Here is a 20,753-nt window from a genome sequence, read left to right on the forward strand (position 1 = left end):
ATTCAGCGCATCATCAGCTTTCTAGCAGTATATAAAACCGCATGTGCCTGAGGACATGAAAGGTCTTCTTTAAGATCGGTGGGACCCACATCTATCGGATATTTATAACATATGCTGAAGATGAGCCATAAACGCCCCACAATACCTCTTTAAGGCTGGGGGCTCACGTTGCAAAAAGTATACGTATTATATGAATTACTTTCTGGTTAATCCCATCCACACATTGCAGAAAAAAATCAGCAGTGGAAAGGCTGGGTTTATAGCATGCCTATGGGAAACTGCAGGAAAAGAAATGCAATGCATTTCTGAAGAATTTTTTCCCACATTGTTTTTTTGCTATATCTCACTACGTGGGGCTTTAGCCTTAGACTGGTAATTTGGATCTATAACAATCTCCCTGAATAAATGATGAAATGTAATTCCACTAGATTCCTCCTGCGGTAATATGACATCATTCAGTGCACTGGGGTATTTATTCTCCTAGGCTGACAACCAGTGCACAGAACCGCACCAAACTCCTTTCTATACGACAGGCAGAATTTGGGATGGGCTGACACTTGCATCAGGTTCTTCCTATTTAGAGGAGTTTCTTCAACCCCGCAGGTATGGGTGGTATAAGGTACATTTCTAGTTCGGAGTCACTGGCCCAGGGACGGAATGTGCAGGTCACATGTTTGGTTTTTTTATAGACATTACACTGGAATAATAAAAGGTCATCTGTAATATGTACTAAAATAAGGACTTATAACAAAAATTATTTAAAGTGCATCTTAATTTTACAGATGAGCGACACAGGACAGGCGGACCCGGGAGTTGTATCATATAACTGGCTGCATTCACATTTCCTCACAACTCCCAACCTACTGTGAGCGACTGACAGGAGAAAGACTATATACGCAAGACGCCATAGAAAAGAAACTGGACTGAACACCGTGGTCCTGACTAACCATAAACAGCTGTCCTTACTGTTCTTGTGACGGATACATATGTATGTATAGTGAGCAGAAGAGACGGCCTCTCTATAATCACCACCCAATGTCCTCAGGTCCCACCTCTGACCCCCAGGTAATGTAAAGGTCGTCTGCACTTGTTATCAGCAGAGTATTCTAGTGTAAGTGGTTGGCTTACACTTCAGCAAACACAATATTCTGTATATATTAAAAAGCAAAACATAAAAAAATAGGCTATGAATATATTTTGACAGCTCCCGGAAGAAAGAAACTCAAAGCACTTTTACTCACAGTGTACTAAGAAAAACAGCCTCTGCACCAGTCTATATGAATGTATTAAAGCTGTCAGGTGAGCACCCATGAGGCTGAGCTGATGCAGCGTTTCAATGTATTGGTAGAAGACACTGGAGAATCCTCTCCCCAGTAGATCAGTCTTAGTTTTTGCTGGTAGAGATGGCAGCTCTCTGAGTCTACAAGAGTAGCAGGAAAGTTTTCAGACTCATACATACAAGATGCAGCTTCGCTCAGGAGCATTCAGTTCTGCTGGAATACCACACATGACGTCACGTCTCCTCTTGTGCAAGTGCACATGCTTTTGGCACACATGGGTGTCTTACAAACAGAAGAGTATCTGCACCATCACTGCAAGGATGTGTATATCCATGTGATCCTGCCAGCAGTACGTGGAGAGCGAGGGTACGGTACATCCAGTCACCCCCAGGAGCAGGCAGAGGAAGCCATTACAGTGTATTGCAGGCGGCTTCACAGAGAGGTCTCATTCGTGTGAGGTCTGGAGTTCTCCTCTTCCAGTAAAGCTATCCTCTGCTTCAGCATCCGCACTTGTGTCTCATGTCTCTCCACCATCGCCATCATCTGGGACTCCAGTTTTTTCAGTTTATTCTGATGCTTCTTCTTTGCCTTTTCATAAGCTGCCACAAGGTTGCTGCTCAGGAAATAAAATAGTAGATATATTACAGTATCTTAATGGTAACACTAAAACTAGGGGGAAAAGTGTTATCTCAGTTAGGGAGCCTTCACACGGCATAAACGCGCATGTATTTTTGCAAAATACACATTTAAAAATAAGACTCCCATTGACTTAAATGACATTTTACAGGCGTATTTTTACAGGTGTATTTTGCAAAAATACACACGCGTTTACTCCGTGTGAAGGCTCCCTTACATAGAAAAAACTTCTGAGTTATTAAGAGAGGTCCAGCATTCAGAATCGCCGAATTAGTCAAAGCTATGGTGCCTCTAGAGGGCGCTGCACATCTGAGCAGTACATAGACAGCTCACTGCTTTATATGCAGCTCATGTAATGTTTAGTTTCCTTTCAGGGATCAATTTATACCTGGAACAACCACTCTCTCTCTTTTTTTTATAATTCTTTTATATTTCTAGAAAAGTTGTCACTGACCTATTTGCTCTCTTCAAGTCATTGACAAACTCTGCTGACTGCTGATGTCGGATCTCACTGCTCTTTGTGAGTCTTTCTAGGGCGCTCACCAGCTCCTGAGCCCGAGACTTCAGCTTCTTTTCCCTGCAGATGAAAAATAAAACACATTTATGTGAGGTGCTGGGAGATGTCGTAAGTGCTGCAGGATGACCAGGAAGCCCCGCCATCTCACTGACATCCCAAACTACTGTATATACACAATGAGAAAGACTGATCATACCTAGGAGCTAAGCTGGAGACACCCGCAAACACTGATGTTACAACCCCTGTATGTCTCTATGTACAAGTGACTGCCCGCTACTGGAACTCTGTATTGTAGAAATGATGTAATGTCCTAAGCAAGTCTAGCAAGAGACCTGCAGGCTGGTAATCGCTTCTAAATGTCTTTTATAATATGGCCAGTAGGTGTCACTATTTCCATAAAAGCAAAGAGCAGTTTACGGTAGTACAAGCCCTGAAATACATTGGTGGCAAATTTTGAGGACATTAAAAAAATAAATACAAAAAATAATAATTAAGTTTTGCTAATTTGTGCTGATCAAAATGTGATTTTTCACTAAAGGCTTTCTGTGCCTTGAGTCAGGTGCACAAATTACCCAAGATGCCCCATAACTATTACAAGGGGCATCTCTTGATAATTTTAACACATCTGATGCCAGAGAGGTTGGTTGGTGTAACAAGTGCCAGTGGTTCACAACAAAGGGCAGTGATGTGGCCAGAAAACAGCCGTGCCTGAACCTGATTGACAATGTGTAGTATCTTATATGAATTAGGCATCTGTCTAAAGATAAGACATTTCTGGCACTCAAAGTTGACTTTCTATACATGATAGATTTATTGTGTCCACAATTTAAAGGGATTCTACCATTAAACTACCTTTTTTTCTAATGAACACGTCGGAATAGCCTTAAGAAAGGCTATTCGTTTCCTACCTTTAGACATGGTCTCCGCCGCGCCGTTCCGTAGAAATACCGGTTTTAACCGGTATGCAAATGAGCTCTCCGCAGCAAAGAGGGCGGCCATTTTTTGGTAGCCGCTCTTGCAGTTCAATACAGGAGCCGGTCGGCAGCCATTTTTGGGTAGCCGCTCTTGCAGTTCAATACAGGAGCTGGCCGATGGCCATTTTGGGGTGGCCTCTCTATGCTCCTGTATCGAACTACAAGAGCAAGAGAAGCCAGAAGAGATGGAGTTGCTGCAGAAGAAGGAGGCGGCGCAGGAAAGAGCTCTGGGCAGCAATGGGGACGCGCTCATCGGTGTTTCAGCGCTGGGGCCCGCCCTCATTGCTGCGGAGAGCTCATTTGCATACCGGTTAAAACCGGTATTTCTACGGAACGGCGCAGCGGAGACCACGTCTAAAGGTAGGAGACGAATAGCCTTTCTTAAGGCTATTCCGACGTGTTCATTAGAAAAAAAGGTAGTTTAATGGTAGAATCCCTTTAAGCAGCCACCAAAAACATTGGATGTAAGGAGGTAAAAGGGAGTAGAGTGGAAGCCATTTGGTATATTCTGAGGATGAAGTCTAAGGCATCCGTCTAATAGAAGGTCATACTGCGGTGCAGTCTCATCGTGGTGCAGATATACTGTAGGCTTAGTATTTATTCAGCGTTTCTTTCTCCATCATACGATATATACAACATTTCTGTGTAATGAACCATCATATTCTATAACAAGGCAAAACCTGAAAACTGGAGTTTAGATCATAAAATAGCAGCCAAGCATTATATAACCCCCCCAAAGTTTTATATTAATTAATTCTGACATATACACCTATGTTTTTTTCTGGGACCACACACATGTGATATGTTTTGATATCAAGGATGGTTCTCAACCCCCGGTGACACTGACTTATACACCTGAACTAATAAGACAAGTATATCCATAAAATAAGCATATTTGCTGAATTCCTCCTGCTTATGACATGGTTGATCTTGCAGCCCATGAAGGACAGCTGAGGAGTCAATGACATCCCCTGACTATACTGTAGTACAGGTAACACCGGATGTAAAACTGTCTTGTCCTCATACAAGGTTTGCTATTGGGAATATCTCTGCCACTCCACAGCTGTATACAGCTGGAGATTTCCATAGTACATTAGAGAACTGTATATAAAGGAAATCCATCCTTTGTATTGCATTAAGCACAATTTAATAGAAACATCTTATATATTTTATTTTAATAATTAAAAAGGGTCTCAAACAAGCAATATGAGCCTGAAGATCAGGAAAGTGCCTAGAAATAACTAAAACCACTAGACATGGCCCATTGACTGTTAAGCTGAAATTATCCAAAAAGCTCAGTATTGTCTGAGATGAAGGGATAGCAAAGCTTTATGTAACCAAGTCATGGTGAAACGAAAGCATTTTTCATTGCACTCCAGTGATGGGTATTTAATGACACTCATGAATGTTATTAACCTCTATTAAAATAGGGCATTAAACACATTAAAGTATCGTCAGCCCATAAGGCCTTGATGATCTTTACATGGACTATGACCCACAAATATAACCCTGCCCTGCTGGAGGTGAGGACAAGTATGGCTGTTATAGAGCTATGACACCACAAAGAAAGGGCATCCTCGGAGGAGAACGCGCTGCCGCCTCAGCTGACATGGCAGATGTGTGGAGGGCACAGCATGCAGACATTGTCATTGTATTAATTACACAAATAATTACCGGAGCAGCCGCAGAGTGTGGGAGAGCTCAGCACATTTATAGACGCCACTTATTGTGTAGCATGGCAAGACAGCTAAACGCCATTTATTTAATGGAGAACACGAGCTAATAGATACAGTGTACGGCTTTACTCTTCAGCCAGTCATACGGCAAGGTAGAAAGCGCCACTATATAAATCCAGCTAACATAAGTACAGCAGGCGTCATGTATGGTAATGATATCAGGCTTGTACTATACATGATACTCCTTCTATAGCAATATATCATAATCAGCAATATACACCACTATATGTAGAAGATAAGTCACTCACAGTCTCACATGGACACATTCTAAGTACAGTATGTGCATTAAGTGTGTATCAACCACCATACATAACTCCTTCCCACAGCCAGTAAGTTCTTGCACATCCCTGAAGAAAACATGATACATTTGCATACCGACAAAAAACGGGATTTCAAGTGAACGGTGGTGTGGAGTAGACAACGAAAGGTAGGAGAAGAATAGTCTTTCTTAAGGCTACTCCGACGTGTTACTCAGAAAAAAAAGCGTTTGTATGATAGGATCCCTTTAAATGCGTTACCCACGTCATAGTGAAAAGTATTGGCACCGGAGCACGGAGTGGGGTCTTCTCTGACACCTCCATATACTGGCAGAATGGGGGTCTTCTAACGAATGTACAACTCTAGAAAAAGTGGTAACATGGTCATGCATGCAACTATCTTCATTGCAGTTTATGGGAGTAGTTTCACCAACCTGCATAAAGTACAACAGAGAGAGTCTGCATAGTTCTGCATTGTCTGCATATGACAAGTTCCAATACCTTTAAGAAGCGTTAACAGGAAAGAAAAGGACCCCAATTTTCCCTGATACATGGGAGTACCAAAATGCGGTAGTCACCCATCAGAATTATGGCACATACTTTACATATGGCACAAATGTCCCACATGTAAATACCCTTTTTAAGTTTTACTGAGACCCTTGGAAGTGGATCTGTCTGACAATGGCCCTTGATTGGGAAGAAGTTGCGTTATCCCTGACATAGAGAATCCTGTCCATGCAACTGAGATATCATAGAAGTATGGATATTGTGGAAACATTTCTGGTTATCAAAACTGTAAACCTGATTATTGTGTGCAGTGTCCAATATAGTAAGATGGGTCTACACTTCTGTAAAAAACACAACAAACATGAAAGCAACTAAACAGTCGACAAAGCAGGTTTGTGAATGAAGGTACAAATGCATTTTAATATGATAAGTTCCACAGTCACTGGAAGGGAACGCAGGCTGCAAGCACAAGTAAGCAAAATGCTGTAATCTTCAATTCATTCAAGAGGAAGAACATTCAGTGACAGGGAAAAGATTTCAATTACATTTCCTTGAGAGGTACCAAAATGGCATTTCAGGCTCTAAATATAAAAGCTTGTAACTCAGAGACCGCATTTGTCACAATGCCACTACGGGAGCCCGGACTGGGGGCAGCCAGCAAATGACCTCAGCCATAGAAAAAGTATAAAAAGTGCCCGTATGTGACTGAATACAGCGCCATAAACACCCCCCAACAATACACATGTTATTAGACTGCCTAAATCATAACATCCAATATACTGGGCACAGGAGGCACGGTCATATCCTATGCCCAGCATTGTGGCCAGGGACTGGTCTATACTACTTACGTTCAAGTTCTTTCATACATAACAGATCACATGTCTGTAAGGGTTTGCTCATGTGAGCCTTCGGCAATCCTGTTGTTCTGTTCACAGAAGCAACAAAACGAAATTGATGGCTGTGCCAAATCCATTACATAGATACCAACGGCACCAGAGAGACCACTCTGACAATGATGGAGGCTGTGTGGTTTCTATCATAATGCCCGTCATTCTAACAGAAGAAATAGCGCTGCACGATGCTTCATTTTTTTTCTGGCATTTGTGATGGAGACTCCTATATCTGAAGATTTTCTCTCCCACTGATACACTTGGTACTACGATGACACCATTTCTGACACTACATCTGGGTGGGACTATATCTCGTTCTACTCATTTTTAATAAGTTTCTAATTGCTGTGCTGTCATTACTAACGCTTATGGTACATATACCCTCCAAATCTACCTCCATAGCAACCACCAACAGAACATTCACCAAAATGGGCAGGTACAACACAGCGTCAATGACACGCTAGTGGAAAAATGTCAGAAAACTGGCAATGACAAGTACTTCCAAGGGTTAAACACTGTCCATAACACACCCCATACACTTATCAATACCAAGTACAAGAATAACACCGCTCTTCCTCAGTAGACATGAACAAGAGAGAAGTCCCCCTAGAGAAGTGTCTCATATCAGAGTTTACCCATTATAAACAACTAACCTTTAATAAATATAATAAAACCAATAAACTAATTCCTAATTTTTTAACTGACATCACATTAGACTAACCCTAGTTTCACACTAGCATTAGCTGTCGGCTGTTTTTGGTCCAGGGGAGGACCAGAACAATGGACAGATGGGCTGCTATGGGGTTCATTCATTTTAAGCAGCAGATGAAACTGTCATACATTTTTGTCCACTGATTTCAGGTGCCTATAGTCCAACGCAGATGCGCTCGTAGCCTTAGAGTGATGAAGCCTGTGTGACCTTCCAAAAGTGCAGTCGACACTGAGTGCCAAGAAAGAGCAATTCTGTGTTTGAAAGCAACGGGAGGCAGATTCAAGATGGAACCCACCTCAATATCTGCTCCAAATTCTTTCATGTGAACATACCCTAAGGGTCCATTCACACAGAGTTTTTTTGGTGAGGATTTTGGCGAGGAAAAAATCCGCTTCAGGAATTAGGATATTTGCCAATTCCACATGGATTTTCCACCTCCCATTGACTGCGTTGGTTTTAGCATCTGCCTGAAGGAAGCTTTTTTTCCCGCTAGCAAAAGAAGTCCGCTAGCGGAAAAAAAAAAGCTAGCGGAACCCATAGAACACTATCAGGAGGCTTTTTTTTCCACATGGATTCTGACACCGATTCAGTGCCAAAATCTTCGCCAAAAAACTGTGTGTGAATGGACCCTGGCTAGTTCACACCTAAAAACCACCTGGCTTATCTTGGTCCCGAAAAAAACAGCTTCCTAATTAGGAAGCGGTTTTTTTTTTACCTTGAGGCGTTTTCTGGAGCAGTTTTTGGTAAAAACCACTTCAGAAAACGCCAGGCGGTTTTCTCCTCCCCTAAAGTGAATGGACTATAAAAAAAAAAATGCTAGGCATTTTCAGTCGCTGTTTTTTGCAAAAAAAAAAAGCTAGGCGTTTTTCGCCTCCCATTCACTTCTATTGTTTTCCTCAGGCGGAATCCGCCTGAAGAAAGGTCATGTCGCTTCTTTTTTCTGCTAGCAGAAAAAAAAAAAGTTAGCAGTCTCCATAGACCACCATTGTATGGAGGCAGATTTTGAGGCCCTTAGGGTATATTTACCCACACAGTATTCTGCAGCAGAAAAATCCATCACAAAACAGATGTAAAATCCACATGAGTTACATATACTTTTTGTCACAGAATTTGCCCTCCATTACACTCCGTGTTGCTGCATGCTGTACTATTTTCACCATGAAATAATTCAGACTTAAAAATGGAGCCATCAATGCACGTGTGAACACAGCCTAAATTCATAATGCAATATACTTGTTAATAAGTATATTGTTAGCTTTATTGTTTGTTAATATCAAATTGATGACACACACTATCACATCGCCTTCTTTTGCAATTTTACTTGCAAAAAAACAGCTCAGCTCGGATTCCCCTTTCATACTGATGCACTGTAACATACACATGTAGCCATAAATTATGACGCTTCGTTTCCCACTTTTTGATACACAGCCAGGATTTCAATGTGGTAAATTCTAACAGCATGTTGCAGACATCATGAAGCCAAATGTAACATCTCTATAGGACTTGCCAGCTTCTCGCTGAGCAGAACTACAGAAGCAGATGTTGTGATGCCACTGGAGACTCTGGTCCTTCTCACCGCTCGCTGCATTACCGCACACGTGGAACAGACAATGCAGAAGTGGATACATCCTAACTAAAGGTTCTCTCCCATGTTACACAACTGCTCAGCTGTCATAGCTGGCAAATCATTATAGAAGATGTCCACAGAAAAACAAAAACTATAAGGGTAAACGCAGGAGATAAAGCACTAACACAGAACATATGCTACAATAGTTATTTATGGTATGATGAGCAACACAGATTTCATGAAATCTGACTCTGATATCCAAGCCCTCTTGCTAATGTAACCTTTGTTTTACATGATACTGCTGCCTTTATTCCTCAATGAAGTATCATCAAGGCCTTCTCTTATAGTGACTATTGTTGTAAGGTGTGCAGGAGCTATTAGTGGCTGACCAATATGGCACAGCTGACGTACTAGGAGTGAGATCATCAGAATAATGCTTTCTTTACCACTTCCTTACCTTTACCCACTATTGCTTTTTTCCACTGTGAAAAAGTTCCAAAAAGTACTAGATACTGGGTACATTGTAGCACTTACTTCAGGCTATGTAGCTAGTTTGCCAAACAGTACTAGAAGATCCCATGTCCAAACACTGCTCAGCCCTGATTGGCTGACACTTACTGCACAATGACGTCATGACAGCTCCAAGTGCTATCTCAAGTACTTTGCTTAGTATCCCAACAAAGCTGAGTTGAGATGAGTAGAGCCGAAACCATGAAGAGGAAGAGTGGCTGAAGAGCATTCCCATATCAGGTAACCTAAGTTACATTACAGAGCCATCTTAGTCCAGGTAATTTCAGATGGCGCTTTACAACCACATCCCACAAGCTCGCAATGCCCTAACCACAGGAACATTTCTAGCTATTCTTTCCCATCTTGCTGATCTTACCTTTTCAGTGCACTTGTGAGCTCTGTAGCTAGTTCAGCATCATTGTAAGTTCTCAACTCAGACAAGGACAAAGATGTGCCATCTATGGAATCCTATGGGAGAAAGGTTGTGACAAGATATGTAGTTATATTGAATCCCATGTAAAACTAATATATATCAATCATTAAAGGTTTTTTTTTCCAGAATCAACCAAAAAGGGGGCAATGGGGCTGGGAAATGCAATAAAATAAGAATTACTTACCTATTAGCGAGACTGGCATTGGACAGTCTGTTTTTTTTACTATGCTACAGGTCAGATGTCATGTCAACGCACTTGACTGCTGAGGCAAGCGATTCACCACCCTAAACTATACCTAGAACCCATTTTCACCACCCCAACCATCTTCACCTTAAGCCATAATCCTTACACCCAAAAGACACCACAGAAGCCCTTTAAGAAAGTCTCACAGCCCCTGAAAATTAAATACAGCACTTTTCTGAATTCTACGTTTTATCACTGCCTATGCCAGAGTCCCCTGGCCTTGTAAATCTCCCAGAAGAGCATAAAGTCCAGGCTTTACTGTAAAGATAGATATCCAAGAAGCCCCAGGAGCTGTGCAGATGAGACAGGGGATCCAGTAGGTAATTCTTTGTATGATTTTAGACCAGTAGCCCCATTGCTTTTTTTTGGTTGATCTTTGACAAGCCCTTTAACAAATCAGTCCATCACCAAGTAACAAGATATTGAACAAAACAAAATAAAGAGGTTACATATTAACTGTTGATATGTGTAAAATATATAACAGTAGCCTACATACAGCCTTTCACTTACTATGGTTGTTTTGTAAACTGTATCTGTCTATACAATAAAATCCACTTACAAGCGAAACAGACAAGGGCATATATGTTCAGTAAATGACTCCAGAGAAGAAGAACAAGTGAGGTGTACCATATTAGCATGCTCCATCTTGTTCTGTATGTCAGGAGCTGCGCTAACTGAATTACCTGGCACACAATAGTTGTTGCTGTGCCAAGTACATTGTGATTTGTGCACAACATCTTACGTATTATGTGCCAATGTGGTCAAATCATGTGACAAAATCTTTGTGATGTATCATTCTAACAATGTTACAGGTAAATCTGCTTCTCTGAGACTTAAGTATGCTAAGAGTATGAAGACGTCTCTGATCCGCTCCCCACCTTTCCCATCTTGTCTTTGCCACTGCTGCTGGTTGAACTCAGTGACCGCATTCTCTGCTCCTTCTGCTCTTCCACTTCAGATTTCAGGTGCTCAATGTGTACAAGGTAGGCCTGCTCCTGGGCATCTCGAGTACTCAATTTAAGTTCCATAGCTTTCTTCTCTTTCTCCAGCAAGTACAACTGTGCCTTGAGTTCAGCCATTTCTTCCTGACATCAAAAGACAAGCACAAGGTTAACTCACAGGTCACAGCAATAAGAGAACCATTTATTCTTTAATGGTAGAAGCTTGGTAATCTGCCATATTAGTTATACCGAGACAGGGACTTGCCAATGCACATGAAACATGCAGTTGTCCCAGCTGTTCTGTAGATCTCTGACTGTGATTATGTCTTGTGCTTTATATGCGTTCTATTCAGTCGGTGCTTGTAGACATTGTCAGTGTCAATGAAAATCATTACAGACACACAAATCCATAGAATAAGTGAATACTTGAGTAAACTACTACATAGTGGTTAATAGGGATTATATTGACATGAAGTGGATTAACATCTTCTCTAACTCCTGCAAATCTCTGTTAATACAAACATTCCAGGAAATAACGCTAGTACTACGCAGCAACATGTATTTCCATGACATAAGTGCACAATGCTTTGCAGCTACATTGCACCTAATGATAGTGAATGTGCTGCGAACCGCAGGGTGCCACGCCCGTGACCGAAAGTAGTCAGAGCCCTGCTGGATATCCACACAACTACATGCACTATTCATTATTTGCGAATGGGAATGTGATATCTACTATCTAAAGCGCATCTTCTTCCGGAGCTGGGTTCAAACTTCTACACATGCGCAGTCGGCTCTGCCATCGGAACTCAGGGAGAGCTGACTGCACATGTGTGCAACTTTTTTTTGTGGTCGTTTACCCCAGCTTACTGTGTAAGCGGCCACAAGAAAATGGCCGCTTAAACAAGGTGGACATGCACAGTTGGCTCTGCCTGAGGCCCGACGGCAGAGCCAGGCATGCACAGAAGTTTGAAGCCAGCGCCGGAAGAAGACGCGCAGAGAGGCCATTCCTGAAGAAGATCGAGGCAGCGCTGGAGATTTCTCTCGCAGCATCGGGCACGCCCCCAGTGCTGTTTGAGCACTGGGGACCGCCCCCAGTGCTGCAAGAGAACTCATTTGCATACAGACGAAAACCGGGATTTCTACTGAACGGTGGCGAAGACATCTAAAGGTAGGAGAAGAATAGCCTTTCTTAAGGCTATTCCTACGGGTGATCAACAAAAAAATGTGATTTTAATGATAGAATCCCTTTAATGTCATACAGCAAAAATACACCGGGTAGCCCTAGCTTAAATTATACAGGGGTTTAAACACTGAAAAATATATTGTGAATAAGCTTGATGCTCTGCTCATATCTAAAGAGCTAATATGATGGACTGACCCCAAGTAGGTAAATGCATCCTTGAAAGGACCATAGTCTCAATGAATGAATACATTTGTATGAAACCGCTCTTTGCAGGTTAATGAATTAAGTAGCCATCACAGCGTATGCAGCCCACAGGCATAGCCATGTATGAAGCGCTACATCTGAAGTGCCTCTTTATTCATTCTTCTTCCATCTAGCTCAGGCTGGTGAGATAGTCTCGCTCTTTCTACAGACGAGATCTTATTTGTCAGTGCTCCACATGCTTTCATTATAATCCCTGGGGAGCGAGGAGTTCGCAGGCTGTTCCTCAGCTATTGTCACGCTGCCGCTTAGTGGATATTTTTTTCCAGACCACATAGGTAAAGTAATGACACATCTTAACCTGCCTGCTAGAGGCAGCTACTAAGGCTGTATGGAGAATATATTGTGTGACTGAGGTAGCAGGGCGTATAGAATACAATAACATAATTGGCTGTTATATCTCCTCTACAGAGGGCTATACATTTCGGAGACTAGTGTTTGCAGCTGGACTTCAGTCTTTGCAGCATCTGTGATGTGGATGGCACTAGAAGTACTTCGAAGCTTTATCTGAGTGGTATTTGTTCTCCTTGTATCCGCTGAATTAAAAGCTGTCCTCAGAAGACGACGCGTAGACATTTATTAAATGCTATTGAATAAACATCACTTACGCCATGTGCTTATAATGAAGACTCTATTAGATAGGGGAGGCTTGCTAGAACAAATGAGATAAACAGCTGTGCTCAGGAAATAGCGCAGCCGCTGTAAATCTTCATTTCTTGTTAGGGTACAGGAAGGAAGGCCCTCTGCAATATGTATACTGCGCTGATTATGTTTTTTACATTGTATTATGCTAATATACAATAGCACACTACGCATCAGATATGGACATAGTAACAAGATTCAGGTTTCTTGTATATAGGCCAACACACTAACACTTTATCTAAATCTTATTCTTATGGCTATGGTGTGCATAGGAGGTTACTAAATGTAATTTTTTTTTTTTTTTTTTAAGCCTGTATATGAATTACAATTCCGGTGCCGCATTCAGATATTCATATATTGTATATTATATCTTCGTGTAAATAAGAGGTCACTTCCTTGTTGGAAACCCACCATCATTTTTTATGCAGATGCAGTTCAGAGCAGATAGCATCTAGACCGCATTATCTCAGCGCATTCAGCTACGGATCATGTCGTGCAAATTCTATCTACAACTGGAATTGCAATGTTGATGGTTACTATTGCTTATTTTCTTTTGTATCTATACTTATATACTTGTTTCCTATGAACTATAACATGTAATTTAGTATCTTCGTTGTATTTCTTCCAAAGCAAGTTGTGTCCTGGAAAACATCTCTCCACTTCATGCTGTGTATTCGATTTGTCATGTTTGATTATATTCTTTACATTATTACATATAATTATTATTTCATACTGCATAGCGGGTCTTATGCTTGGAACCACAGAAGAAGGCTCACATTTCTGATGGCAGCATGTACTATAATTCAACACCATTTACGAGAAATCCACAATTTCTTCCAATCCCATCTGCCGCTCTACTAATATAATGGTCATGATACACCGCCAGATAACAAGCAGCCTAGAAACATTTAAATCCCCTCATTGCTACAACATAAATCCCACAGGGCTTTGGCAGAAAGGGCACATAAGATACACAGCTACAGAAAAGTTTTTCCTCATCTCAGTAATGCATGGCATGTTAATATCTATAACCTTGTTTTAGTAAATTGCCTGGAATCATGTAATAGCAATGTAATCCTACCAATATTATAAATGTGAAAGTTTGTGTGTTTGGATGTTTGTTAGTCAATCACGCAAAAACGGCTGAACGGATTTGAATGACATTTGGCACATAGATAGATTGTAACCTCAATTAACATATAGGCTACTTTTTATCCCAGTAAATGACATGGCTTCACAACTGTTATGAATTTATATTCCTATACTATATTACACTGCTCTTATCTCAGCTTCTGAGAAAGCCAGGGCGGTTATCTCTCTGTGTAAACACAGTTACCCCTCAGTGGTGTGTGTTCATGCATTTGCATATTATCTGATCTGCTTCAGTCACTGATGACAAACTGACATGGACAAACACCTTTAAACCAAATTGGCAGTTTGCGAATTTTCAACATGCCTGAAAAAAGAAAATCTAATTTGTCGCAAACAAGAGTTATGAAGGTAGCTAGAAGTCACAGAGTTCTCCTCTAGCAGAGCTGATGGGGATCATCGACCCCAACAACACACTCAGTATATGGTGTCCCAGCGAGCTGCTGAGATACCAGAATACTCATGGGCACAGCTCGAGGAATGAGTTTAGCGGCAGGCCAGCTTGACAGCTGCTGAAACGCCGCACCAGGCGGATCATCAACACCAGCAAGACGCTCATTATATGACGTTCCAATGAAGTGCTAAGATGCCGGAACAATCACAGGCATAGTGGAAGAAACAAGTTCAGCAACAGGCCAGCTTGAGATCTGCGAAAACGCTGGAGCATGTGGATCATCAACGTCAACAACACGCTCATTATATGGCGTCCCAGAGCGCTGCTGACATACCAGAACAATTACAGGCACATCGCGAGGAACGAGTTCAGCAGCAGGCCAGCTTGATAGCTGTCGAAACGCTGGAGCAGGTGGATCATCAACATCAACAACATGCTCATTATATGGCATCCCAGCGAGCTGCTGAAATGCCGGAACAATCACAGGCACGGTGTGAGGAACAAGGTCAGCAGCAGGACAGGTTGCAAGCTGCCAAAATGCCAGAGCAGGCAAACCATCGACGGCAGCAATTTGCTGAATATAGGCAGATCATCAATGCCAACAACCCGCAGACGAAGTCGTGGGCAGAGGCTAGTAGGTACATAAACATACTGTGTAAATGGACATACACTTACCCCAAAATATTCTGAATATACCAAAATATGCAGAAAACATATTAACAAATATACTGACAGCATAACCAAACTTCTAGGCGTATAATGTACTAAAACTGAACATTGAGATGAACACATGCCTCATATACAGATGTAACAGACTTAGCTCAAACCTCTGCAATTGGATAAACGTCTGAAGCATGATATCTTATCGCAGAAGAAAAAAATGTTTTTCCAATACTTTTCATTGTTTTAGTTGTATTCTGTGATAAAATACCACACTGCAGAAGTTCAGGTTAACCCTGCTACATCTGTATGTCCACTTTACACGGCTTATGAGAAAATGATCAGCTTTAGGTCTCTTAAACAACATTCACAAAATAAAACTGCAACAGCTCAACATCACAAGATTTAGCCAAATGTAATATGTCGGGGGTCACATGACCGACTAATAGTGACTAGTCAATCCTATCACTAGATGACTGCTGTATAGCATACACAACAAAGCCGAGGCATCCCCTACAAATGCAATGGAATTATAAGTCTGCATGCCAGATCAATAGTAACATGTAGGAAATACATGACACAAACAGCCTGCATTCCTAGAGCAAAGTACTACATGTTCCCTTATTGTTGCTTTTCTGGAAAGGCTTTGTCTAGAAAGATAAAGACATCCAAGCACCAAACAAACGGATCACTGCAGCACTGACAAATGAAGACAACTCAGGCTGCCATTTGGGAGAGATACTGATGAGTAATGCCATGTTTTTGCAGCTTCTACAGCAGAGTCAGACCTGATGGATCAAGAACTCTGGGCAGACAGGAGTATCATCAAACTGACGGAGCAGCTGCAGCTGTTGGAAATGTCAGCTCTAGCCCAGATGTACAAACCCTACGCACCTCTCAGTGTAACTCTCCAGCCAATCTGCTTCCCGAATCAGTATTTAAACCCAATGAATGTTCCGTCAACAGGATCCCATAGTCCACTTGGCTGCTGTAAAGCACATATCTTAAAGCCAGCCCCCATTATCATACACAGAAAAAGGAGAAATAAATAACTAAATAAAATGAAAATAGACTATAAAAAATAATATGTATAAATACCTGGTTTAAATTTGTATAAAATACATGAAACATTCCTTTTACATTACATATATAATATATGATTTTATATTAAATGATTACCAATCGCCTACTTATGTCCATAGAGATGGGCCCCAGTTCTGGAGCCCCAATTTTCTCCCTTACTAACTTTTACTTCTATATATGCTCAGTATGATGTGAAAAAAATGACAGTCTCTTGACAACTAGAAGTTTGCAGAGGTTGGTTGTGTGAGCTGCACATTTATTAATTGATAGTGACAGCAAAGCCGTAAGAGGAACATATGGCTCTTTATATTACCTTCATGGCCATAAGCTCTTGCATCAAGACAGCATTCTCCAAGTCGAGTCTCTGGCTGTCTCCCCGTGGCTTTACATCATAGCTCAGAGGATCAATATGGATGCTTTCCAGTTCGAGCATAGTGAGTTTAACTGCAGCCCGATCGTTCTTCAGCTGCTGAATATAATCCTTCAACCTCTGCTCATCCTCTTTTGTAAACTCTGTGTCACAGCTACTGGCTGTAGAACTTGTGGTGCTGGAAGGACAAATGAAAGAAATAGGAGAGTGTAAGATATTGTCAACTAACCTAAATCATGTAGGTAACAATACACACTTTATATATTATTTCATTGGCTACTTTGCAAATTAAACCAAATAAATATTGCGGCACGTTCCATCGGATGCCATATATAGAAAAGCATTATCTCCTGTCGGTCTCTTGCTGAGCCTGCACAGCAGTGCACGGGTGCTTTGCAGCTCCTTACTAAAAGTCATACAGGGCTCCGTACACTGCAGTAAAGGCTCAGTATACAGGCTAAGCCATGTACATAAGTTCTTGTTCAAAAACAGTGATCGAGTCTGAAGGACTTCCCAATGTAAATTTACGACAGGAATTTTTTTTCCCCTTAGCATACACAATAGTGAAAACTTCTGCAGAGTAGAACTGTCAATAGAAACTTTGCTGACTACAATCCATAAAACTGCTGAACATTTCAGATGTGTTGCAATGTCAGTACTGTGTGTGAATGCGAGACAGGCTGGCCATTCAAGAGAAAAAGAACTGCAGATGTGTCCCTGTAAAACACCAAGCACAGTCAGCAATTTCTATATCAGAGAGGCAAAATGACAGACCCGAAATATTGTACCTGGGCTATAAAAAAGGGAGATAAGAGATACTACACAGGATGAAATGCCATCATTATTCCTAACACTTTTCTATAACAAGGAGGTTCTGACCCAGCATCTGCTATACTTTATATGCTACTAGCTTTTTATGTTGGGGATAAGTCTTTCCTCTAGGTCTTTTTTTTTTTTTTTTTTTTAATAAAAAGTGGATTTGATCTCAAAGGAGACGGAAAACATTAATTTCAGAAATGTTAAGAGACTCTTTCCCCTCTCCCTTTTACGGTCACCCAATCCACCTACTGATTTAAAAAAAAGTTTTAAACCCCCCCAAAAAACAACGTGCCGATCTCCCAAAGTGACTAATCCAGGAACGAAACAACTCTGCTATGAATTTTATAGTCACTATACTTTCTACAAACTGCATAAATCTATAATAGCAGCATATAAAATAGTATTCCCGTTATAAGTGTAAAATAATGGAGCCTTTGTAAAATACCTTATTATAGAGGAACACTTCTGAACTTATCAGACTTCTTCCCCTTATTCTTACTTTCCCTGAATGCTCTATTCACTTCTATGGTACTGCTGGACATCACCATCCCGGCAGCCCCATACAAGTTAATGGAGCACTGACTGTATGGGCACACCAGCACTTCATTTGTGTGGAGCATTGGGTTCACAATCTCCTGACACATCTCCTAAGCTGCAGATATGGGATAAATGTCATTTATGGAACAACCCCTTAAAGGCCAAGAGTCCTGTAAAATGCTCCATATTCAGTAACACTTTCTCTCCAGCAATGCCACCATTTCTCCAAGAATCCTATACTTGCAATAAACTCTAAATCCCAGTTGGTTCTGCTCCCCTCTCTCCTGATGTTACTTACCCCACATCACTGTACTAACCTTCATAGTTTCAGGGATCTTATCTCATTACCTGCATATATTGTTATCTGTCTCTTGCACCTTTTCTCCACAGGACACTGCTATACTTATTCACTGGCTAATCCAATACAACTTCCACATGAGGTCTGTAAACCGCTTAATTCTAATCTATTCACACGTTTTTACTATGTCAATAATAACAATGTCATCATTCTTTATTGTCAGAGCTTTGACAATAGAGCTGGAGCCCACTACCCAATAATATGAGCCCTATGACAGACTGATGTCCATTCTCACAGAACTGCTTAATTAGAATTCCATCCTGAATTTTGGAACCTGTTCTCTGCCCTCATTATTAAAGTCTTCACAGAATCCTCCCCCTCCCATAGATGCCAAGCAAAGCCCCCTGACACAAGGCTGGAAAAAAAGCAACTTCTGCTCAGCTCCGAGCTAGGCCAATGGCTGTCAATCTGTCAGCAAGGAGAGCCGAGAAGCATGTAGAGAATAGAATTAACAAAGCCCTGAATCATGAGGAGAATATAATACTATGACTGCCAGCTAACCCTGTCACTGCTGGATATACCATACCTTGCCAACCTGCATACCTGGAGCACATATTGGCGGAATGGTTACGCACCCTGTGGGCTATCTGCGCTGACTGCTACATGTTCACTCCGGCTCCGGTTATTCTGCTTAAATACTCATCCAGAATGGTAGGCTCCGCTCCAGATCTTAATCTCCTAGCTGCGTCTGACTGGTATTGAGCACAGCTAAAAATATGACGGTTGTACAAATTACTTGGCTTCAATAATGAAATAGCAATTGCCGAGGTGAATGGATGTTTGTGGAGAGGTTTGGAGTGGAGAGTCTGACAATACCTCATACTGGATTTACTCATCAAATTAGGACATTTCCGACAAAACACAGTTCTGGCTAGTACATTGCTGGTTTAGTTCCTCTACTGGCAAATGCCAAGTCCCTCTGGTAACAAGACATAAAAGAATGTAGTCAAATAGATTTCATTCTACACATACAACGACTGAAGGAAAATTACATCGACATAAACTAGAGATGTGCAGTAAAGTGTTACAATAGTGGCAATGTTTACAGCTAGTACTGCATGGTGAGGTGAAAATCCCATAGTGTCACTATATCTAATAATTGTCATTATGGTCACACTGCAACGCACCATATCATGTGACCACGACAAAACAGTTGCAAAAACTCCAAACCTGATAGATTTTTTTTTTTTAAACTCCCATTGAAGTCAATGGGAGGCAGAGTTTTTTTTATGTAGATTGTGAGCCCCATATAGGGATCACAATGTACATTTCTTATTTTTCCTATCAGTATGTCTTTGTGGAAAGGGAGGAAATCCAGACAAACACTAGGAGAAACATACAAACTCCTTGCAGATGATGTTCCTGGCAGGATTCAAACCCAGGACCCCAGAGCTGCAAGGCTGCAGTGCTAACAACCGAGCCACCGTGTTGTCCCTAAACCCTGATAGATTTTTGGTTGCAGGCTACAAGATATCTCCGTGCAAGTCAAGTTTGACTTGCATACCTCTACAATAGTCATAGGACTGCAAGTTGCAAACAAATCGCACATTTTTGGTTGTGTAACTTGTAGGTAAACAGAGTGGCATATATCCCCGTAGTTTACCCCTGACTAAAAGGGAACCCTACCCCAGATTGATTAAGGTGACCCTAATCTAACTAAGGCCCCACGTAACATCCCGCAGCAATAAAGCGCTGTGGGAAAAAACGCAACGGCAACATATTGCGGTTCTTCCCGCAGTGCTTTAAACAAAGTTTGCAGCGTTTTCCTCTGTGGACTTTCTGTTACAATGATACCGATGGGAAACTGAAAATTGGGCATGGGATTCGCTAGAGTCCCATCCACTTTGCCCATACTGTAGAACGCCGCAATTTTTCCAATCACGGCAGTTCCATCCCGTGGGACTCCAGACTTACAGTGTTTTCCCCTTGTGAATCGTTGCCACCATTGCTCAGCTATTACTGTTTTTGTCAACATGCAAATGAGTCCTTTGAAGCAATGAGGACATTGCCATTGTGACAAAGAGGTTAGCAGCAACACCCTCATTGCTCCAAAGAGCTAATATGCACATTGCTAAAAATAGTGATATCTTGAC

At 41.5% G+C, this 20,753-nt stretch overlaps 1 protein-coding gene across 4 annotated transcripts in view; it reads right to left on the reverse strand.

Moving 5' to 3' along the window:
• Positions 1–384: 384 nt before the first annotated feature.
• Positions 385–20,753, reverse strand: part of MCC (MCC regulator of Wnt signaling pathway) — a 204,642-nt gene continuing 184,273 nt past the window's right edge. For all 4 annotated transcript variants that reach the window (XM_075272226.1, XM_075272230.1, XM_075272238.1 and 1 more), the window contains 5 exons: positions 16,890–17,124; positions 11,142–11,348; positions 9,963–10,054; positions 2,371–2,493; positions 385–1,893 (listed from right to left, as the gene is read on the reverse strand). In XM_075272226.1, coding sequence (XP_075128327.1) covers positions 1,713–1,893; positions 2,371–2,493; positions 9,963–10,054; positions 11,142–11,348; positions 16,890–17,124 — 838 coding nt within the window. In that variant the 3' untranslated portion in view covers positions 385–1,712. The remainder of the gene's footprint in view (positions 1,894–2,370; positions 2,494–9,962; positions 10,055–11,141; positions 11,349–16,889; positions 17,125–20,753) is intronic.

Source organism: Leptodactylus fuscus, chromosome 1 (genome assembly GCF_031893055.1).
Source record: "Leptodactylus fuscus isolate aLepFus1 chromosome 1, aLepFus1.hap2, whole genome shotgun sequence".
NCBI lineage: Eukaryota > Metazoa > Chordata > Amphibia > Anura > Leptodactylidae > Leptodactylus > Leptodactylus fuscus.